The 25,144-nt window shown below is 37.7% G+C and overlaps 2 protein-coding genes across 2 annotated transcripts; one reads left to right on the top strand and one right to left on the bottom strand.

Moving 5' to 3' along the window:
* Positions 1-259: 259 nt before the first annotated feature.
* Positions 260-3,695, top strand: LOC112720658 (subtilisin-like protease SBT1.7). The gene has a single exon (XM_025771686.2). The coding sequence runs from the start codon at positions 1,019-1,021 to the stop codon at positions 3,284-3,286; it is 2,268 nt and encodes a 755-aa protein (XP_025627471.1). The 5' UTR covers positions 260-1,018; the 3' UTR covers positions 3,287-3,695.
* Positions 3,696-16,646: 12,951 nt separating this feature from the next.
* Positions 16,647-22,501, bottom strand: LOC112720659 (small RNA degrading nuclease 1). Its single transcript, XM_025771687.3, has 13 exons — positions 22,093-22,501; positions 21,802-21,953; positions 20,772-20,954; positions 20,547-20,630; positions 19,679-19,747; positions 19,018-19,155; positions 18,705-18,821; positions 18,561-18,630; positions 18,301-18,401; positions 17,926-18,063; positions 17,746-17,853; positions 17,532-17,639; positions 16,647-17,094 (listed from the first exon to the last, which is right to left on the bottom strand). Exons 2-13 carry the CDS (start codon positions 21,832-21,834, stop codon positions 16,723-16,725), a joined length of 1,521 nt encoding a protein of 506 aa, XP_025627472.1. The 5' UTR covers positions 21,835-21,953; positions 22,093-22,501; the 3' UTR covers positions 16,647-16,722.
* Positions 22,502-25,144: the final 2,643 nt, after the last annotated feature.

Below are 25,144 nucleotides of genomic sequence, written 5' to 3' on the forward strand. Positions count from 1 at the left end.
CTGCACAATCACATATTTACAGGATGCATTGGCCATGGATGCACCCCAACCCATTATCAAATATCGATTAATTAATTAATTTCCAATAACATATCCGCTAAAAGACACAGTTGCGGGAATTCAAGGTAGTAGGTCAAAAATTGGTGTACGAAGTTAACGTTTGGACTATGCAGTTAGTGATTGAAAGCCTGCGCAACCCTGTTTAAAGCGCCCAACTAGTGGTGGAGCCTTTAATCTGCAAAACAGCTAATATAAAGCTTAGAAAACAAATCAATCATATCGAACAAAAAAAAAATTATAAAATCAACTTATATTTACAACTCTATTAACAATTATATCCAATAATTATAACTAAACTAATTTATATTACAACTCTATTGTCAATTATATCCAATAATTATAATTTTATTAAAGATAAGGAAAACATAAAAAAATTTATCTATGAATATTCAAAATACGAATAAAACTACTCATAAAAATATATAACGAATTTTATATGACAAAAATATTAAAAAGTTATTCAAAAATCTCAAAATATTCTCATCATCATTCCCACTACCACCATTAACCCTCCTCTCTCGATAAACCACATAACTACATTACAATATTATGATTATTGGATAGTTTATTAAAGATGAGAAGGAAAGATATTTTATAGTTATTGGATATAGTTGATAAATAATCCTATCAGTGCTCTAAAATAAAATGACGGGACACTCTCAAGTGATGGGCTTGCAGTAGTGGAGAAAGAAACGGTGGTAAACGCACATGCGAAAGCAAGGCCCAATTGTCTTACACTACTACACATACAGGATACAGCTACTACAATTTCCCCACTCATCACTCACTCATTTTCTCTTTCCTCCTCCTGCTTTTTGTCTCCAATGCAATAATTCAAGAGAAGCAGACAACCACCCACCGCTTCCCTTTTTCACACCACAATCACACACACATAAAAAACCTGCTTCTCCCTCTTATTTCTATTCCATTGCTACTTTACTCATCAAAACACAGAAAAATGGGCACGCCTCGTAAAGCGTCTCTTGCAGTGTTCTTACTTCTCTTTGTTGCTCTCTGCCATGGGGCAACTTCGGCGAACAAGAAGACCACCTACATAGTCCACGTGGCGAAATCTCAGATGCCGGAGAGCTTCGAGCACCACGCCGAGTGGTACGCTTCCTCTCTCAAATCCGTTTCCGAATCGGCGGAAATGCTTTACACCTACGAGAACGCCATCCATGGGTACTCCACCAGGTTAACGGAGGAGGAAGCTCGTTTGTTAGAGGCACAGGACGGTGTCCTCGCCGTGCTTCCGGAGACAAAGTACGAACTCCACACCACGAGGACTCCGTTGTTCCTGGGCCTTGACAAGAGCTCGGATCTTTTTCCGGCGTCGGATTCCTCCAGTGACGTCATCGTCGGAGTTCTCGACACCGGTGTTTGGCCAGAGAGCAAGAGCTTTGACGACACTGGGCTCGGACCCGTTCCCAGCACGTGGAAAGGCACGTGCGAAACTGGAACCAACTTCACTGCCTCTAACTGCAACAGAAAACTCATAGGAGCGAGATTCTTCGCCAAAGGCTACGAAGCCATGCTAGGTCCAATCGATGTGACTAAAGAGTCTAAGTCCCCTCGCGACGATGACGGCCACGGGACCCACACCGCCAGCACCGCCGCGGGATCTGTTGTAACTGGCGCCAGCCTCTTTGGCTACGCACAGGGGACGGCGCGTGGGATGGCCACGCGCGCTAGAATCGCGGCATACAAAGTATGCTGGATCGGAGGGTGTTTCAGCTCTGATATTCTCGCCGCCATTGATAGGGGCATTCAGGATAACGTTAACGTTCTTTCTATGTCCCTTGGTGGTGGAAGCTCTGATTATTACAGAGACAGTGTTGCAATTGGATCCTTCGCTGCAATGGAGAAAGGGATTCTAATTTCTTGTTCTGCTGGAAACGCTGGTCCCAGTCCTTCGAGTCTCTCCAATGTGGCACCATGGATCACTACCGTGGGCGCGGGTACACTTGATCGTGATTTTCCGGCGTACGTTAGCCTCGGTAACGGGCTCAACTTCTCTGGTGTTTCCTTGTATCGAGGTAACGCTTTACCTGATTCTCCATTACCGTTTGTTTACGCTGGCAATGCAAGCAACGCGACGAATGGAAACTTGTGCATGGTGGGAACACTATCGCCGGAGAAAGTTGCCGGGAAAATCGTGTTGTGTGAAAGAGGAGTTAGCGCCAGGGTTCAGAAAGGTGCTGTGGTGAAGGCTGCTGGAGGATTGGGAATGGTGCTGGCTAACACCGCTGCCAACGGCGAAGAGCTTGTGGCTGACGCGCACCTACTTCCGGCGACGGCGGTAGGTGAGAAAGCCGGAGACGCCGTCAAGAAGTATCTTTTTACTGACGCTAAGCCAACCGTGAAGATCGATTTTGAAGGGACTAAGGTAGGGATCCAGCCGTCGCCGGTGGTGGCGGCGTTCAGTTCCCGTGGCCCCAATGGTTTAACGCAACAGATCTTGAAGCCTGATCTGATCGCACCGGGTGTCAACATCTTAGCGGGTTGGTCCAGGGCGGTGGGTCCCACAGGCTTAGCCGTTGATAACAGGCGCGTGGACTTCAACATCATCTCCGGCACTTCAATGTCGTGCCCTCACGTGAGTGGCTTAGCTGCGCTGGTCAAATCGGCTCATCCTGAATGGAGCCCAGCTGCGGTTCGGTCGGCTCTCATGACAACGGCATACACGGCTTACAAGAACGGCCAAAAATTACAAGACAGCGCCACCGGAAAGCCATCTACTCCGTTCGATCACGGATCTGGACACGTGGACCCCGTGGCGGCCCTTAATCCTGGACTCGTCTATGATCTAACCCCTGAAGACTACCTAGGCTTCTTATGTGCTTTGAACTACACCGAAGGTGAGATCCAAAGCGTTGCGAGAAGAAATTTCAAGTGCGACGCGGGAAAGGCTTACAGTGTGACCGATCTCAATTATCCTTCGTTTGGTGTGGTGTTTGAATCATCAACGGGTGCGGTGAAGCACACGAGGACCCTCACTAACGTGGGACCCGCAGCAACGTTCAAGGCTTCTGTGACGTCAGATTCCCCATTGGTGAAGGTATCGATTGTGCCGCAGGTGTTGAGCTTCAAAGAGGGGGAGAAAAAGTCGTATACAGTAACGTTCACTTCATCTGGTGCGTCCCCACATGGTAATGCCTTTGGACGGTTAGAATGGACGGATGGGAAAACTGTGGTTGGAAGCCCAATCTCAATTAGTTGGTTTTAAGTTGTTAGGAAAAAAATAAAAAGAAAAAAGTCAAAAAACGAAGGTCTAATGTTGATCAAAGGTTCATCACTCACTCGAAGAGGGGTGTCTTGATTGGCTAGTGGTTAATTTTATAATTTTATAAATATAATATATTAATATTTTTATTTGTTTGAATCTAGTGAATGAAAAAAGAAAAGAAAAGCAGCTTTAAATTAATTTGTAGGTGGGACCTATGTTTTTATAGTTTGGGTCGTTGTGTTTGTTGCCTGGGGGAAATGGCAAATTGGCTAGGGTGGAGAAATTTGTCTGGGTTGTTGATTAGTACAAGTACACCGTTATAATCATTAAAGAACATGTGACCACACTACACTGGCATTGAGTCCCATTCTACTGTTGGCAACATAATTTAGAAGTCTTGCTTTTCCTATTTTGCCTGGAAGTGATTTTAATTATTTTACATTCACGCTAGTTGTATCAATCTGTTGACTAGTCTTCAAAATTTTATACTGATATCTCTTATAAGTCTACAACCAATCACCCATATTGACCAAATACTGGTGTAAAAAATGGTTATTCCTAAATGGACTGATCATCATTGAAACCGAACTTCATGAAAAAAATCGATTCAAGTCAAGTTGCTGAAAGCGTTGCATGTATTGAGATCATTGTAATATATGAAGCAGGGACATCATGACATCATGTTGATAATTTGACGTGTAGTGTAAGCGTGATACATTTCGGACACCATATTAATTCGATATTTGTTACATGTACTTCTTATATTCAATTGTATTTTAATTAAAAATAAAAAATATTTTTTGAAATAGATTTAGATATATTTAAATATTATTATATATTGGCGGGTTTAATTTTAATCAAAATTTATATTTTTAAAATAAATTTAGAAATATAATATATTGGATAATTTACTAAAATAAAATAATTAGAGTTTATATTTACGCAAATACAACCGTTTCAAACTCATTATATATGAGTCCTATTACAACTTTATATAAACCGTATAAATCCTATTACTTTTTATAAATACACATAAACCGTAAAATCCCTATTATAGTTTATAAAGAGTTAAGTTTGTACATAAATCGCTCTACTCTAACCACAGTTTATGAAGAGCTACGACTCTATATATATACTAAGTGAAGCTAATTGTTTAGAAGAGTGTCATTTTTACAATGGCTAGTGAAAAGAAGAGTTTTTTAGTGCTAGTGCATTGCTTTAATTTATTCATAAAAACAAAAGAGAGGTGTAAAGTTCACCGACAAAAAATCCTTGAGTGTATTTATCCGTTCATCGAATACGGTTGAGTTTATAGAACTAAATTATGATCAAGATGATGACTAAACATTATTGGATTATTATCCAATCGTTTGTGTGATTCGTTTTGTTTAGTGTGCAAGAATTAATTTAACTGAAACTAGTCCACACACTCAAGCCCAATATCAAATTCAACTTGAACAAACCTTGATTCATTAAGTTGTTGAACCATATAAAAGAAAAGCAAGAAATCTGCCTAAAACCAAACCTAAGCTCAAATGGTGGTCCACACCCAAATTCATTCACTCCACTTAGTTACTAACTAGGTAATTCAATTTCATTTAATTTGAAGCACACCACATCTTAACCACTGAACCAAACTCTCTCTTTTCTTTCGCATCACACTACGTGAACTCTGAAACAAAAGAAAAAAAAAGGAAGCTCGGAGCTAGAGAAAATTGAAGAACATAAAAGGAGGTTTCCAACTTCAAGCAAGAAGAGAAGGTCAAAGGGCTATAGCAAAAAGGCAAAGATCACATCCAAGAGCAAATCACAAAAATGAGATTTCCGCATTCGTGCTTCGTTGAATCATGTTGAAGAAATTCTCTATGTTACAAGCACTAATTTGGAACAAAATGAAGAAAGTAAACATGATAGTGCTCTGTTAACGTTCAAAAATCAAACTTGGGGCCAAAGCAAGAATGCACGGCTCAGATTCAAGAGGCAAGATGAAAAAGGTTGAAAGAGAAGATTGAAGTTATGGTTGCATGTTTGATTTGGTCACTGCTTCTACCATCTCTCTCCTCTATGAACGCCGCTGTTACATCTGATCTTGGAGAAGAAGTCAAACAAGGTGCAGAAGCAAGTTTCAAGCTTAGGAAGCTTCGTTCCTCTATTAAAGGGCTGAACGACCAAAGATTGAAGCGAAAAGTGAGAGCACAACGTTTGGGTTCCCATAACTCACTAAACTGTCTATTCTTCTCCTTCATAGTTTTCATTGAGTATCTCTTTTTCTCAGTTTAATCTTTCTATGTTCCGATGGTAAAAGGCAAAATGGTATTAGTGTATCAAAATTAAATTTATATATAAAATATAATGTACTTTTAGATAAATATAATGATATGTTAATATTTTATTCATATTAAAATATAAATGCTATATTTTAATCATTTTTAATTATAAAAAATTTAATAATAATATATACTATATCTAAACTCAATTTAAAAATATAGGTTAAGAATAAGATTAGACATGGTTGACACATCATGATATTTAGGTGTGTTCAAGTGTGTCTGGAAAAGCATTTTGTATTTTTTTTTTTATTAAGATATGGTTGGACTCAGAAGACATGCGTGTCAGATGAGTGTCGAATGAGTGCTGTGTCGTTTCCAAAATGTGTTTGACATGTGAACACTACAACTCGAGAAAGTGCCTGTGTTTCATAGTTTTAGACAAATTTTTCTTACATTCAATTGTGTATTCTTCTTATCTTTAATAGTTTTATTAGGTGTTTAAACTAATAAAAAAAATATAAAACTATCTCTAAGTATAAATATAACTACTTCAACTCAAGAAGAGACACAATAAGTTAGTAAATTTCAACAGATAACAATGTTGGTCGTATTACTTTGATTCCAAAAATAAATATAGTATCAACAGATTATGGGTTTTTTACTTAAATAAATTAAATGCATTTCAAAATTACTCAATTCCCCTGAATCAGATTCTGCAACGTGATTATCCTTTTTGTATTATTATATAAATCGTCCCAGGGTGCAAAGGATTATATTAAACGTAAATCATCTTACCCTAGGACGATTAATGAATGAATTTGTGATGCAAAATAAGAGTAAATCGTGGCAGGGCTTCTTGGGTTAGTAGTTGGGCATAAATCGTCCCAGGGTAGTAGGTTTTACTAGTTAATGGGCTAAACCAAACTGGGCTGGCACGATTTACTTGTTTTTTCAGACCCTCAGGACCCTGGGACGATTTATGTGTTACTCTGTAACACTCAAAGGGGTGGGACGATTTATGGCCAAGTGATAACCCTAAGGACTCAAGCACGATTTATGCAGCCAGAAACTCTATAAATAAACGAGTTTCAAACAGACGAGCCACACAAAACATATGTTGAGGTTGTGAGAGATGGCAGAGAGTATTTTCTTGTTAGTGCATCACCGGGGAAAAATAGATGAAAACACAAGTGAGGGTGTAACTTTTTCTAGCAAAAAGCAGATAGGAGTGTTTATTACTCCGTCGACGACGTTGATGGATCTGCATAGTAGTATATTAGAGAAGGCTGGAAATTGTGGCAAGAAGCGCGTGAAGCAATTATTTTTTCGTATTCCGATATCGTTGAAGCCAGGTTATGTTAAGTTTGGGAAGTACGCGATGTTGGGTGATGACGACATGCGAGTTATATTTCATAGTCAATCAAAATTTCCCGACTTAGGCGCGCTGGAGTTGTTTGTCAGAATGGTTGACGTGGAGGGCAGTAGCGGGGGGACTGCTCCGAATCTGCCCACTGGCATCATAGAAGGAACTTCCACCGCCGTTCCAACAAGGCAACCGGCGACTCCACTTGTTTTGTCCCCATCTTTTGCTGCTGATTTGCCTGTCTCGGGTGATGACTTGGGTGATGGGCGTAGCTTCGGCCAGCTTGCAGCTGCGATGGGAGCTGATCCTGTAGTGGACGGTGCACCCGCATTCATGGAGGTAAGAGAGAGAGATCCGTTTGTGGAGGCTATAGGTGATGATGGGTCAGATTCGGAGCCACCAATTATTGGTGACGAGAGCGACGCTGACGATGACACCGCAGTTGCCGTGGGAGCTCAAACCCATGGTAGCAGTGGAACGCAGCAGTACCCTCGACACTTTACCACATTGAACCTTGAAGCAATAAACCCGGCCGCAAACTTAGATCAGCATCACCCGGTGATTCACGGAGAAAGGCCTAGCGTGATTGGCACGGACGAGTTTGAGGTTGGGCAAAGGTTTGAAACAAAAGAGGAAGCTGTACTGACAATAAAGAGTTATAATATTCGGCGGGGAGTCGAGTATAAAGTGTTTGAGTCCGACCAGTTGAAGTATCATGGGAAGTGTGTCCAGTTCGGGAATGGTTGTAATTGGCTGATCCGTGTCACTATGAGACAGAGAAAAGGCTACTGGGAAGTTAGAAAGTACAATGGACCACACACGTGTCTAGCAACGGAGATATCAATGGATCACAGGCAGCTCGATTACCATGTCATATGTGCCTCGATTTTATCATTGGTGATGGCTGATGCATCGGTGTCGGTTAAGGTGTTACAGAATGCGGTGTCATCGAAGTTTGGGTTCAAGCCAAGCTACAGGAAGGTTTGGATGGGCAAGCAGAAGGCAATTGCGCAGATATATGGAGATTGGGAGGAGTCTTATAACCACATACCACGGTGGATCATGGGGGTTCAGTTGTATATGCCAGGTACGATTGCGCTTTTGCGTACTTCGCCAGTGAGGATAGGTAATACCGTTGATGCGTCAACGGTTTTCTTTCATCGACTATTTTGGACGTTTCCTCCATGCATTGAGGCATTTAAGTATTGCAAGCCACTTATATCCATTGATGGGACCCATTTGTATGGGAAGTATGGCGGCACTCTGCTAATGGCTATTGCCCAAGATGGAAACTCGAACATTCTTCCAGTGGCTTTCGGGTTAGTTGAAGGCGAAAACACGGATTCATGGAAGTTTTTCCTCACTAATCTCCGCCAGCATGTCACCCCTCAGCCCGGCATTTTAGTCATCTCTGATCGGCACAATGCCATCAAGGCTGCCTTGCTGGCAGAGGACGGTGGATGGCTCCCACCGTCGGCATACCGGGCATTTTGTGTGCGACACATCGCGTCTAACTTCGCACTGTCATACAAGTCTAAGGAAGCCCGGAGGATTCTAGTGAATGCCGCATACGCAAAGACTGAGGAGGATCACCGGTATTACATGGATATTTTGAGGAAGGAAGATCCTGCGATGGTTGCATGGTGCGACAGGATTGGGTTGGAGTTGTGGACCCAATATCGGGATGGTGGTCGTCGATATGGTCATATGACGACAAACATCTCTGAGTGTATCAATGCCGTGTTTAAAGGCACACGCAACCTCCCGGTGGGTTCATTAGTTAAGTCAACATATGGGCGGTTGGCCGAACTCTTTGTGAGGAAAGGAAAGGAGGCCGAGTCTCAAGTCGGAGCAAATCAAGAATTCTGTCAGACCCTTGTGAAGGCGATCGAGAGGAATCTACAAGCCTCAAGGAATATGCGGGTGGATCTATATGACAGGGGAAACTCCGAGTTTGTCGTTGAGGAACTTGCGCCGACCGCGGGTAGGATTGCAATGAGTGTGTGTCGGGTGTCTCTATCCGCCCGCACATGCGACTGTGGGAACTTTCAAGCACTCCACTATCCGTGTCGTCATGTGCTTGCCGCTTGCTCATTTTGCAGACTGGATTGGAGGACATACGTTGATGATGTATACCGCATGAAGACCGTGTTCAATGTTTACAAGATGGGTTTCTCTCCGCCTATCCACGATGATCTCTTACCCGTGTATGAGGGACCTCGTGTCATCCCCGATCCTGGCATGATGCGGGCTGCAGTTGGAAGACCTCGGAAAACTAGGATAAGGAATAGTATGGATGAGGCGGATCCAGATAGACCCAAGAGATGCGGACTGTGCAGGACCCCTGGTCATACCAGAAGAAACTGTCCACAGCGCCCGGGGGCTTCTGGATCGCACGAAGGTAGCAATGCGTAGGCACGGTTGGCTTAGGAATGTTTACTATACCTCATGCCTCTTTATAGTTTGTCGTCTATTTTTTAAGTTCACATTCGTGGTAAACCTTTGTTAACGTGATATATATGTATTTCAATTCGGTTGTTCACACTCCCCAAATGGCATGTGGAAGGTATGTGTTTCGGGACGCCATCTCTCCACAAAAGCACTGATCAGTGGCTCATCAAGCTTGAACCAGTAATCATTCAACCGAGCAACATGTAATAGGTTCGCACGATCTAAGTACGGGAGTATACGATCATGCAGTATCATCTTCTGTTGCCGATGCACGCTCCTAACGCACCGTGTAGGCTGAAAATACGCAAGAATAACCACATCATTATTTCGGGTACTTATACACACACACATAGAAAATAACTTATGCCATGACAGATATTCAACTCACAGATGCCATCAAAATGGATATGTTCATAATAACATCTCATGTTCAAATCGACATTACCAATACAATGTAAAAACCATAAAAGTCACAACCGAACCGATCATTTCAACGGGTTAACGGTTCAACCGGAAATTCACCGGTTGAACAGATTGACCTCGTCCTATATATTTAAAAAATAAAACATATTAATAATTTTCAAAACTTAAATTTAAATACATATTTTCACCATTAATATCTCTACAACTTTTTTAAAAAAATTTTGAAACTCAGGCGGTTCGGTCGCCCCGGTCTTACTAACTGATATCAGTTTAAACCATTTCATTCCGGGTTTGACCACACCGAACCGGTTCGTTCCCTCATCCGGTCATATCATCAGACTGGCCCGGTTCAGGATCCCATTCGCCGGTTTAACCCTCCGACCGCTTCGTTCCGGTCCGGTTCAAACCGGTCCGATTCATTCCGGTCCGGTTCGTTCCGATCCGGTTCAGTCCGGTTCGAGCCGGTCCGAACTCCATAGTAAAATCAGCAAATTCCATGGGATTCTACCGTCAGAACCATCACCCTATGATGGGTGAATTCCATGATCTTTTAAGACCACTGATTTCTAACATCTTATACTAAACCAAAAACTAACTAAATCACTATACATGATATCCGGCAACGTCTTAATAATAAAATATTCTAAGATGCATATTCACCCTATACAATATCATCCAACATACTAATATCATCCAAAATTTAAAACCATTACAAAATTTATAAGATTACCTCTTGATCGATAAATCCGGCAACATGCGCAACGCCGTTCAGGCGGTACATATCTCCTTGGTTCGCGGCCATTACCACCGCCGGAGAGATCCCCCAACTCCTCCTGCCGACCACCTGCGGCCCGCTGCCACCACCCCCGGTGCCACTCAGACGCCTCTGCCCACCACCAGTTGCACCTCCGCCACCGGCTGGTCCCACACCCAAAACCACTTCTCCACCCAAACTCTCTCCGGTCAACAATGGTGGCTCCAATACCTCCCTCAACCCTTTACGCCGCAGCAACAACAAAGATGACTCGTGGTTGAGTCCTTAGGGTTATCACTTGGCCATAAATCGTCCCACCCCTTTGAGTGTTACAGAGTAACACATAAATCGTCCCAGGGTCCTGAGGGTCTGAAAAAACAAGTAAATCGTGCCAGCCCAGTTTGGTTTAGCCCATTAACTAGTAAAACCTACTACCCTGGGACGATTTATGCCCAACTACTAACCCAAGAAGCCCTGCCACGATTTACTCTTATTTTGCATCACAAATTCATTCATTAATCGTCCTAGGGTGAGATGATTTACGTTTAATATAATCCTTTGCACCCTGGGACGATTTATATAATAATACAAAAAGGACAATCACGTTGCAGAATCTGATTCAGGGGAATTGGGTAATTTTGAAATGCATTTAATTTATTTAAGTAAAAAACCCACAAATAAAATAGTTTTAAGTTGATTTTAACAAAAACAATTCTCAATATTAGTATTTTTTTTTTACTATCATAATAAAAAAGGTTCAAGGACAAACTTTATCTCATATTAAATTGTTCTTACTCATATCGATTTTAACATAAAAGTAAGAGAATTTAAAAGGTTTATTCATAAATCATTAAAAAATATTTACAAATTCAACCACCAATCTCATTTAAAAAAATGTTTGAAAAAATAGAATCCTAATATCAATATTTTAATTTGATCACAAACTATGTATTATTATCGATCAATAATTGTTCTACTTTAAAACAAGTAAAATAAATACTCATTGTTTTCGACCTTAAAAATAGTTAAATTTAAATATAATTAACTTTGTAAAATTTGTATAACAATAATTGTTATGTATTTTTATTTAAAACTTTAAAATAATATATTATATATATTTTTGTATATTTTTCTATACAAGGCATGGATAAATATACTAGTACCTATAAAAAATTGGGTTACTTCAACAAAATTACTTAAAATGGATAATTGTTTTGGTACTTTTGTGGAACGTTTTTTTAGATAATTTTATCAAATTAATTCAAATTTTGATGAATATCGCATTAAAAAATATTATATAGACACACAAAATTTGTTACAATATATTTAAATAAATAAGTATATTATTTTATATATTTTTAATGAATATTTTATATTCTAATATGTATTTTATATATGTGTCTAATTTGGTAGCATAAAATCACAAACTATCGGCAAGAACATCGAATGTATCAAGTAACATCACGGGAGTGAATTATCGTTCCTACGAGGATTAATGGACTAAGAAAGCAATAGTCAATTGATTATTCTATTCAGACAATAAAAAATTTAGGGTTTCAAGAACAATTGCATAGAAACAGTGAATTGAATAAGGCAAACAGTAATTGGTTAAGAAAATAATATGAGTAAAAGAGTTAAGATTTCAGAGATGTTAAATTTTTGAAAAAATGCTTTTCACTTTCTACCTTAATCATACAAGATGTCCTTATGGCAAATAATAAATAATCAAATTCTCATTCTTTGATAATTCAATTTCTCTAGTCCTAATAAATTATCAATTTCTTGATTAATTGATTTTGATAAGAGATTAAATGCTTTCACTGATTTAAAAAATCATACAATTCCTAAGAACTAAACTTAGTTGATTCAATGTCACTTATCAAGTCTAAGTTCAAAACCTAAGAATTATGAGAGGGAGTTTTCAAGCTTAATTCAAATAATTAACTCTTCCAAGATATTAAGAGAATTCAAGTCAAATTTAGAATTGTCTCTCAACACATTCAAACCCGTTAGATGAAGAACGAAAATTCTTTTTTAAGAAAGCATCAATGCATTAGTCAAATATAAACAAGTTATAACATTAATCTATTAGAATCAATAGAGCTCCTAACTTTAATCGAGGAGTTTAGTAACCCATGCTTCAAAAGAAAACCTAAAATTATAAATTGTAAAAACTATCGAAGAGAAGAGAAAAGGCATCCTCCCACGTATGTGGTTCCTCTCCTTATATATGTTTACCTCAAACCTCAAATTCAAAATTTAAAACAGAATTAAATTAAAATAGAATCAAATCTAACTAACTAATATTTTCCTTCTCAAGTCAAGCTTTACATCCTTCTCCAATTGATCCTCAATCAATGCTAGATGACATGGGTCTTGTGCCTAATCTTCACTCCTTCATTTAAAGCTTAAAGGCTTGGAAATTAGTGAGAAGAATCAAGAAGTCCTGGAGAGTGGAAGGCCCATGCGTTGAATACAAGAAGACACGTCCAACGTGGGGTTGAAATTGATCACTGGAAGTGCCTTGATTAAAGGCAAATTAGACGTTCCTCCTAGCATGTTGGATGTGGCCTTAGAGATGAGCCACTGAAGGTGCCTTGACAATAGCACGTTCGACGCATAGTTGCTCACATTGGACACAAGCTTGGAGATAGTCACTGGAGGTGCCTTGGCAATGGCACGTTGGACGTGCCATCTTGCATGTTGAACGTGAGCCTTGAGAGCTTGTTAGTGCGTGGACATACCTCCATGCATGTTGGACTCAAGGGAGAAGTGATCCCCCTGGGAGGGAGCTCCAATGGCACATTAGACGTGCCTCTAGCTTGGGTTGCACGTGAGGTTGGCTTTCTTAGAGACAAGTTGGACGTGCCTTCCTTAAGTTGGACGTGAGGATGGTGGCAAGTCCCTGGAGAGGGCTTCAAGAGGCACGTTGGACGTGCAGCCCCTCATGTTGGACGGGAGGTGAGTGTGGTTGCTTTCAACGCGGGAAAAAGTGATGTTAGACTCAGGTCCAGCATATATATTTCTAGGGTAATGCTAGGTAGACAAAAAAAAACAGCCAGAACTTGTCTTATTTAATTAATTATCGCAACAATTAATGAATGCTAAATAAGGCAAGTTTTCGCTGTTTTTGGCTAAATAAGGCAAGTTATGTTAGAAAGCTCTGAATGTTAGCATTCTAACGGAACCACTTCATTTGGATCTTTAAAGTTCAAGTCATGCTCGATAGAGTGTGCATAGATCACGTTAGACGTAGATACCTCACATTGGGCGTGAGCTGTTTTCAACGCCGAAAGGAGAGGGTCGTTCAAGGACCAAACTGAACGTCCACTATAGACTATTATATATCGTTGTAAAGTTTTGGAAGTTAGCTTTCTAATATCACTGAAACCGCTTCATTTGAATCTCTATAACTCAAGTTATCCTTGCTGAAGTATGAAGAGATCAGGGTTGCAATTTATCTTTGAATTTCCGTGGCTTGTTTTCAACTCTTGCTTCCCTAAAATGTTACTTCCTCTTGCTTGCCATCTTCCTTGTTTCTCCCAAAGATTTCTTTGATTGTCCATCTTCTCTTTTATTCTTGTCTAAAATCTTTCAACAACTCTCTACACAAATCAAAGCACAAGACAACTCCACGAAACCTTGATTACAGCACACAAATCTCAATTAAGAATAAGAAAAACACTAACTTTATTCAAACAATTAATAACTAAAAAAACTAAAGATGCTCATTGATTAGTAGCAGAATTTTATATACACATAATATAGTTGTATCAAATTAATTATACATTTCATAGCTAAAAATAGTAATTAATCCAAATTAAAAATTTAAAAATTTAGATGTTCATTCAAAATTCAATAAAATTCAATTAAATATAACAAGTAGATAATGATTTAGAGTTAATTATATGTAAAATTCAATCATTATTGTAACTATATATATAAATTAGAGATAATTATTTTGTTGATTCAAATTATAATAGCTAGTACTAATAGGTACTAATATGCTTTTTAATTCATTTTTTATAAATTAAATATGAATAATAATAACAAATATTTTTTATAAATGGTATTTTAAAAAAATTGTGTAGTAAATTTCTTCCCATCCCCTATTATATAAAAAATAATAATAATAACATATTTATTAATAATAATATTTTATTTTTTAATATTTTATCACATAATATAAAATATTTAATTTAAACCATTTTATATATTCTATGATTAATAATAAAATATGTAAAATAAATAAAATTTATTACATCAACATAAATATATATTTTAAATATTCCAAAGTATTTTTTCAAAAACTCATTCCAATGAATATATGGTGTTGAGAACTTTGGCGAGAATTCAGCTACTTCATTAGTTATTATCATCTTTGGGATAAACTTGGGTATGGGAATAGCAAACTTGTCCTAAAGTTAACACATTCCCTAGAAAATCTCCTGAACCAACACCTGTCTTATGGCACAACAATCAGCAACCAATGGAAAGTGCATTATATAAAGAACCAAAATACAAGAGTTTCTTCATTATTAGCAAGGAAATCAAAGATGGAGGCTCAATTGCGCAAAGAAACAAGCACACAAGGAGAATCTGGAAAACAAAGCATTGAAGGGCTTTCATTTAAGGACAGCCCCTATCTTCAATACAAGGATTTGGAAGACTATAAGCGTCAGGGGTATGGGACACAAGGCCACATGGAACCAAAGCAGGGTCGTGGTGCTGGTGCCACTGAGGCACCCACTCTCTCTGGGGCCCAGGTTTCTTCTGAGGCCCAATTTGCTGCTACCGAAGCCATTAGTGGTGGAGGAATCCTTAAGTGATGCAATATATTTGAGAAATTCACTTTGCATGATATGATATATCACATTGACCAATCTTCATTGCTAATACATAATTGTATTACACTTAATTTATTGGTGATCGAGGTGTGACACAACCGAATATACGATGCAACTAGTTCTTGAATTTTTCTAGTTTATGATTTTGTTGTATGCCTTGTATTCCTAAGTGCATTATGTGCTTTTAGAATTAGTGTATAGCAACCTTGTATCTGCCAAGTAACTTAGTAAGCTGTCCGATTATCTATATAATCCCTTGTCAAATTTATACTCTCTTTGTTAGGAGGCAGGATAATTTTGGATTGGTGAGATACCATAGAAGTAGCCAAATTAAAACAATACTTTATATGATTGATAAATACCGAGTATCTAGTCGATTATATTTATATTGTTACTATGTTGTCTCTGGATCAGTTTTGCATTTAGTCCCAAATCAAGACGTTCGTTTTAGATAATTGAATAATGAATTTAGTTTCATACACTTATTTTCTCTGCATAGTTTCCCCCTCGATAAGAACTAACGATAAGTGAGATCTGTCCTCCCCTCTAAACAACCCTGTTTGGCTTATATCTTAAGTTTATTTTGGTGTGCAAAATTAAGATGCGCAGTACTCCAACTAGGATTGTTTGGTTTGAAATCTAGTAATTGGTTAAAGTTGATTAATCTAATATCCCAAAATTAATTTTGATAAAGCTATATAAAACTACCTTTTTATTTTCGGCGAAGACTTTGCAAATACCGTAAGAACAATTATTCCAACCAACCTTCAACCCAAAAGACCAAGTACTCTAATCTGATCTCTCATTAGGAAACGCCAGCTTTTATTTAAAAGACAAGTTAATCAGACCCTAACTTTTACTCTCTCTAATCAAATCAGATTAGAGAAGGCCAGCTTTTATTTATAAGACACAAATTAATCAGACCAATTTTCAAAATTATTTTCCATGTTTTTTTTTTTTTTTGTTAAAATAAAATTGTTTCAAATGTTATTAATGACACCCAAGAAATAAATAAATAGAGATAAATCGCAATTGATTTAGGAATGTTGTAAAGCAAGAATAAGAATCAACATAACAAAATTGTAGTCAAACATATACCAATGATGAATGGTATTGAGCAAAAACATTCGATGTTAGATTCATCATTCTATCGACTCAACTACGAGGCAAAATTTCAATTCAAAACTAAAATTTGAATTGACATAATAGAATAAGTTTTGGAACTTAAACTGAGAAGTTACTAGAAAATATATGCAAGTATCAAAGCTAAATGTATGATTTCATTGATTAAACAATTCAACACCATTGCAATGCATTCCCAACAATATTTACTTTCTTGCCCTCTTTTTTATGGAGGCTACCATTTTATTGAGCATATTGATTTCAAAATCCTTCTTACTCGATTCTACCCTCAAAGACTCGATGTCAAGATCCTTCTGTTTCAGCTGTTCCCTCAAAGATTCAATCTCTGACTCGCTTTCCTTCAATCGTTCATTCAGGGCTTCAATCTCCTTCAACTGGGTGTCATTGTCACACTTTGATTTCTTGGAAACATGGACTTCATCGTCCGTTTGTAAACCTCTCTTCAACGCAACAGAGTCACGAGGCTCACGTGTCATCATCTTCCGAACGAAAATACTTGCAGTCATACCTGTATCTAGCTGAAATTTGACAAGCTTCTGCGGAATCCCATTTGAATCCTAACAACAAGCAAATATGTCACTGGTACAGGATTGATCGAAAGGGAACTCAGCTTTCCAGAAAGTGCATGAATATGTATTCATAATACGGTCTCCTAATAAGCCTCCTAAATACTAAATGAATGAAAAAATAGATGCAATCAATGACTTGGATTATTAAAAAGTAATTAATTCTTTCTTTCTCCACTCAATGATTAGGAGGATGTTTAGGAAAATTGAATCGGAGGATAAATCATTTCTCATAACAAAAACATGTCAAGAAAAAATTTGTGCAGAAAACTATATCAATTTCCAGGATAGGGTTATTTACTCCAACAAATCCAAAATATTTCGATTCATTTATCATTGTAGAGAATGCAAACCACACCTAAGCATTAGTTTTCCCCGGCCAATTACAAACGGAAATTAATTACATCAAATTGCACCGATAAATATACCTTTAATTCAGTGCCTTGGATACATTCATAGGCATTGTGTGCTTCCACTGGATTCTTAAATATAGCAAAGGCGGAGTATTTATTTCCTTGTCCTGCTTTCTTGGAAGGCTGCAGCAAATTTTACAAAACTCCAGAAAAAGAGATCTATGCTTTTCGAATAAATATGAATGAACCTCTTCTTTAAAAAGTCGAGACAACTATAGACCAACTCTACCTTCACTTCTATTGTGTAGTCTCCAGGAAGAACTTTATCCAGTGTTTCGCTGTTCACAGTAATTGGTATCTTATGAAGCAGCAGCTTTGCCATCTCACTTTCAGAAACCTAAAATTAGAGAAAATTAGTTAAAGACACCATCAGTACAGTATAGAACAGGTGATGTATTCGTAATCTTACTGGCTCTTGAAGTTGAACCGGAAAATCTTTATCAACACCATGCTTGATCCTTGCAAGAAAAAGTTTCATTGCTGCACGTGCATCATCTAGACAATTATGTGGAGCTCCATCTTTTCGAACTTCATAACCTAACACAGTCTGTCACAATAATTGTTTGAGAAACTACAAATGTTAGACCAATATTTGCTTCTTCATTTTTCCCATTATTTGATCAGATGAATTAATTTAGTGCAATATCCTAAATTTCAAAGGAATGAATTCCTCCAAAGGAGTGAATAGCTGGTCATAAATTCATAATGCCACATATTAAAGTAGTTTATAGCTGGCAAGCAGTATAGAAGGTTAACATAAGCAAATAAACAATTCGCTACTTGCCTTGCACAAATTATTTAAAGAAGGTCTCCTGTGAAGTGATCCATCTGAGGATTGGAAGATATATGCAGTATCAACCACTCTAACATGATATACCTTCAGCACTGCAAACAAGAACAGTTAATAAATAAAAATTAAACAGTAATACACATAAAAAATTAAAAATAAAACAGAACCAAGATAAATGACTTCAACAGAAGGTATTCAAAAACAAACGGTAGGCCAAGAAACAAATCCAGAAAAAATGTGATTGTGACATTTACCACGGAGATCATTATGCAAACTGTGTCCCACTAATATGGCTCCATTTGCTAACAACTTCTTCATGGATTTCTATGAAACACCAGCACTTATTTTCATGACTTATATCAGTAATACAGGATAACCACAATTGAACTACAAAATACCTGTATATCAGATAAGGAGCATGTGACTGCCTCTAGATCTTGAGAAGAAACACCAGTAATCTCTGTTCTATAGTCTACAATTTCTTTCTCCGGTTTCACAAGTTCATTTAGCTTGACCTGAAATTTCATGAAAATTATCTCCGTCACAAAGATCAGAAGTCATTTTTAAGACAATTATCTGGAGTGTGGAGCCTCAATTATTTTTCTTTGTAATTTCTTTTGTTTCTTTCTCTATTCTGTGTCTTTTTGTGGAAAGGGGGATGCGGGTAGGATTGGAGAATAACCAAGTACAACTAACAACGGGAAAACTTACCTCTAAATTATGGTCTACCACACATACTTTTACTAATGCTTCAGTCCCATCTTCACAGAGAACCATTTCACAATCAACAGCAAACATTTCAGTTGACTTCATTATCTTTTTTTTCCTAAGGTTTAAAATTATCCATCCCTTCAATTCAATAATAAAAAAGCAAGTTAGAAATCATACAGTCCAATCCATATATTTCTATAACTGAAGTAGAACATGCCTAAATGGTCCATTAAACTAGTAGAAAGATACATGGGTATCACAAGTATTAATAAAAAATATGAGTTAGTGCGAAATCAAGGTCACGAGAAATAATCTTTATATTGCAATATTCTCGCAAGATATCCAAGGCTTCTCCAGTTTCTTCTCAACCAAATGGAAGGTCCTTGCATATTTCAAGTTTGGACCGTCATCTAAAAGATATGTATTAAGCTGTTATATTGCACACTTCTCATGTTTCTTAAAATCTTCATGTGCAATTATTCATTCAAAGAATTGAGAATAGTTGAATAACTGAAACAGTGACATGAAAGGCAAGAAAACCCTTCATTTTCACATGGTGACCAGCTTCATGTTTACGCGGTGCACACATTCAACATCTATTGCATTATGTATATGCACAAAGGCTGACCAAACATATCAAAGCATAGATAGTACAACAAACCTCATCAATTGATGGAAATGAATAATCCAATGGATACAAGGGGTGCTGAAGAGTTAGTTGGACTAGACTCTGTTCTGCCAACACCATAAAGATTATAAAATTATACAGAATCATCAAGAAATGTAAAGGTTTAAAAGAAATAAACACCATTAAACTGTAAAGCAGCAGCCGTACGCAAAACCTTTGTTGTTGGACTTGAAAAAGATGCACATTCCATTATCAAAACTCAAACCATAGAAAGAATGGGAAGAAAAATTAGCAGCATATCATACTTCAATATTTTTGTTGTATCTTAGATAAAACATACTATGCCACTGTCAACTAGAATTCATAATATCTTGAAACTTAGATTCTGCATCCATTTGATTGAAGCAAAAAGGTTAAAGGTACAGTTTGACAATGGTATGATGCATTGATGCTTTAGACAATATAAATTATAATGCAGTAAAACAACAATTGACACAATCATAAGTACCTAACTCGTAGTATTTTTTTTAATAATGACAAATAAATAAAATTAAGGTACACACAAATAAGTATTTAGAAGAAGGTTTTATTGTATGAAATTCAATAAGTTTAACCGTTTGCAGAAACAAGTTACAAGGGTGATATGCAGGCAGAAAAGAGAAAACCAAAATCACATGCAAAATATGCAACTTTTCAGGAAGGAACAAAAAATTTAAAACAGAATGAAGAATGTATACCAATATTTGGTCATATAATCAAATTGCTTTAAATCAATCTAGCATGTCTATTATAATAGTGCTATTGCGTATTAGTAGCAGTTTAGTCTAGAAACGAAAGCTTATTTATTTAACAGCAAAAATGAGCCAGATTTCCAGAAGGAACAAGACTACAAAAACTGTACCTGATAGGGAGAATCATGTGAATTGTCTTTCAATTGGTCCAGTAAATACTGATTTGAATGATGGCGCAATATGTTGTCAAAAAACTGATTACATAGAGTAAATGGGTAAGATTTATCTAGTAATCTCGAAGGCTTTGTATTAACAATGCCTCCCACTAGAATACGTGGAAACTGGAAACAAAAAAAAAAAGGAGAATTTATATGGGAAACTCAGAAATTCTTTACCTTCAAATCATCCTCGTTTGAAAATGTTTTCAGAAATGCAGCCAATATCTCATGGGACCTCTTCGATGGGTCACTGACACCTGCCCCAAACTTTTTATCATGACTGTTCAAAAATTCTTTCCATTCTCCGAGTTCACCTTTCAGTCCTCTCTTTTGTGCCAATTTTACAATATCAACCAGCACCTATCCACATGGAAACATTAGTCATCTTGCAGGAGAAGAGGACAGCGAAGAAATAAAGGGAGAAGTAGAAAACCAAAAAACACCAAACCAAAATAAGGGGGAAGAAAAAGGTAAGATTTTGCCCATATAAATAAACAAGCAGATATGTACATCTAAAAGTCCTAGAATGCTTCATAATTTATCAAACTGATCATGGGATCACAATTATCATCCTAAATAGGCAAAGAAGTCACAATGACTTTTAGGTAACATACGATTCTAAAACTTGTCTTATGAACTCACACACTAAACTCATACTTCATAGGAAATGTAATCCTTCGCCTACTAAATGAATACTGAATAATTTTATCTGATGATGGTTAATTCTTTCAATGTTGCTCTTGAAATTCTAAAGGGAAGGGAAACAAACATGAAACTAGCATTATGATAAATAGAGACAGGTTGTTTTATTCCTAGCTTCTCTTTTTACCATAGTTAACTAGCTAAGTGCGTATAACAATAATTAAAATCCTTGTTAAATCTCATTGAACACAACTAAATGGTAATGATCCTTAACTTACTTTGTTCCCTTTCAATTTTTCTTCACAGCCAAGGGGTTTATCATGAAAGATATTAGAAAAATTAAAAAAAAAAATGGAACTGTGAACTTCTGCCGTAAACCTAGCTTTAGCTTATTCTCAGATCTCTTACTCACTGCCACATCCCTATAAACTCATTCAAGCCTCCAATACATGCAAAATGAAGCTCTTTTCTACACTCAAACTGAATCTTATATTATTAATTTATCATTATATCACTGAAAAAAATGTGATTTTCCATGGAAAAAGGAAGGCGGGAAGTTCATTACCTTTTTGTCAGCGGTGTCAAACTTTTCGTCCATGTTAGCTAGCTAGTTTAGATAAGAAACAGTGGACGGAGGAAACAGTTGTCGGTGATGGTGGCGGCCGAGCCGAAGCCGAACACGTAGAAGGTGCAACCAGAGCGGTACGAAGCTAATAGCTGGAGGAAGAAAAAGTGGGAAATTATGGGAAGGGTACTAAAATGTTCAATTTAAGGTTCACAATTTCACATTTTTTACAATCACATAATCACACCAAAACCATAAATTAATAAATCAGAAATTATAATCAAGACATACAGCGACGGCGACTGATACGAGCACAGAGGAGGCGACGATGACAGTAGCAGTGACAACGACTGGCAGCGAGTGGCGATAGCAGAGTGAGAGGCAGCACAGAGCGATAGAGCCACCGAGAAGTGGAAGGCGGGATGTCTGGGACGAATTATGAACTAAGGGGTGCCCTAACAGCCTAATAACCAGTGTTACTCTTAACTCGACCGGGCCAGGACCGGGTAACTTTGGGTAATTAGACCGAGTAACATTTTTGTAGGTTTGGGTTTGACCCCATGTTGTTAAGTCGGGCTGGATTTTGACCTAAACAACTTGAATCTGAGCTGCTTTTTGGATTCACTTGGGTCATCCATTCTTGAGAGTTGAGATGACTGAGGCGAGTGAAGAAGATTATGTTTGGAATTTTGCCCAGGATGTTGAAGACTTAAGCTGAGACCTAACAAAAAGGTTGGGCTAGTCCATCGTATTTATGGGTCAAAAGATAAACAACTGAAACAAAAACTGCTGTATCCATGTACCAAAAGAAGCACTTTATTTCTATTTGGCAAGCTATTTCGGACCTAGACCAAACTTCCAAGCACAAAGGCGCACAGGCTTGCATGACACTTGGTTTTTTTTTTTGGTGAGTGCATGACACTTAGTTTGATCCAAAAAGCGACTATCAAGGCTACAAAGCATAATTATCAGATAAATATAAAATTACAAAAAATAAATTTAAAATAAAAAATTTAAAAGTATATTTCACAAGTACATTAATAACAATCAAGTATCAAAATTAAAAAAAAAAAAACAAAACAAAAAAATAAAAAAATAAATCAATAAGATAATGATTAACAAACTAATTAAAAACTAAATTCAACTAATTATACCAAATCAATACTGCCTATGTATAAATAAAATCAATCATTTTGAAGAGTCAAATCTATTCTTATAGCAATAAATTCAACTCATTGATAATTTTTAATAACAAATTTAACTATGATAATTTTTAGCAACAAAAAGTTTAACTCTAAAGATGATTTACAGTAATAAAAAATTTTGGCTAAATAATTATTTCAGTAAGACAACAACAAATTTAACTTAGTGATGTCATCAACAAAAAAATTAGATCAGTGATATTTTTAGCAATAAATTCAATTTACAGTAACAAATTCAATAAATCCTAGTTTAGTCATGATTTACAACAACATTTAAATCAACAACAAGGCAAATTCATTTATTAGCAATTTAGCAATAGAGAAAAATGTAGGGAGAAGGAAAAGCTAGAAAAGAGAGAACAGGAGAAGCGATGATGCAAGGATTCACCAACTGTACATGGTCCACGGCGATGGCGAGGACCCAAAACCAGAAGATGACGAGTGACGACGACCCTACAAAAGGCGACGAAGCAAGCGACAACCCCACGAGTTGCTTATGCCACTAGCGACGAGGAGCCCAGGAAAGGCCATGAGACGTTGAGATGCTAGCAACGAGACAGACAAAAGACAAGATGCCGGCAGTGTAACTAAGACAAGACTCGAGTGAGACTGAGAGGCAAAATTGAACACAGATAACTATGGGCGCTGCAGTACAGGCAGCAACAACCACGCACAGCTCGAGCACTCACTAGCGATGGGAAGCCTGGCAAGATGTAAGCGGCCAAGCATAAAATGGAGGAAAGAGGCAAGACTTGAGCACACGACGCAGAGGATTCAGCGAGTGGCGCAACGACGGCGGAAAGTGTGCGGTGGTGGGATGGGTAGCTTTCAGAACTAGGGTTTCTTTTTTTAAGCGTTAAACAACATCATTTGGGGGATGAGGTGGAAGACGATCATGAGCAGATGACAATATGCATATTTGTAGCGTTGACGGTATGATGATGACGTGAGCTGGGATGTGAGAAGGTGCATTGACAACGAGACTGTCGGCAGAATGGCGATAATCTGACAACAAGGAGGAGGTTGGATGAAGCGATGATGACGCGACGACACCACAGCAGGTAGTTCAATGACAGTGAAGCAGAAGTCAAGGTGAAAAAGGAAAAAGGAAGCAGGGGGAAGGTGAGGCAACCTCGCAAATGAGGAGGAGCTTAGCTGCGAGTCTAGGAAGTGTGCAACGGAGGTAGCGGTAGTGACGAGGAGAGGCTGAGAATGAGGCTCACGGATAGAGTGCAAGGGCTGTGTGAATGACGTGAATGTGTGAAGGAAATAGGAATATGATTTGTAATATATATATATATATATATATATATATATATATATGGGATATTTTCGTAATTTCAGATATACGAGTATTAAACAGGTATCACGGGGCGAGTACTTCAACCCTTGCCCTTGCCTCGTTTATTAAACGGCTACTCGTCCCTCACCCCGCTCGAAGAAAATGACCCCCAAAGTTATCTTCCTCGTGGATAAATCCTCGCGGATACCTTTCCCGCCGATCAAAATTGTCATGCCTAAAAATAATCATACCTAGAACCAAGAATTGATTGAAAGTGTTTTTCCATCGAGATTGTAACTCATATCCTCTCAGTTCTTGTGAATAAGGATGGTGTTGATAGACTGATCTGAGAAAGTGATAGAAAAGGACAATACACTGTGGCCTCAGGGTATGGCATTGCCTATGCATTCTCACACACCCCAATTCATCATTATCCTCTATTAATGTGAAATTCTACAATTCGTAGAAGACTTTGGTCACTAAAAATCTCACAAAAAGTGTCATTTTTCTTTGGAGAAAACTACATGAAAAGTTACCAGTACTTATTCTTCTTTATCAATGTTTCCTAACATCACCCCTTTGTTCAAGATGTAGAGCCGAGAAAGAATCAATTAACTACTGCCTCCATCAGTGCGGTTCTACTGTTGATGTGTGGAATCTCTCTTTGATAGATTTGTCTATTGTGCTCCTCCCATGTTGTGATTTCACTGAGTAGTGGTAGAGGGTGGTGAGCAAAATTGAAATAGAAGTAAAGGAGATACCAAACTAATGATGTTTGCATCTGTATATTGGAATGTGTGAAAATCCCGTAATGTGGAGATATTTGAACAAACAAAGAGGACTTCAGAAGAGATACAGG

Source organism: Arachis hypogaea, chromosome 11 (genome assembly GCF_003086295.3).
Source record: "Arachis hypogaea cultivar Tifrunner chromosome 11, arahy.Tifrunner.gnm2.J5K5, whole genome shotgun sequence".
NCBI classification, from domain to species: domain Eukaryota; kingdom Viridiplantae; phylum Streptophyta; class Magnoliopsida; order Fabales; family Fabaceae; genus Arachis; species Arachis hypogaea.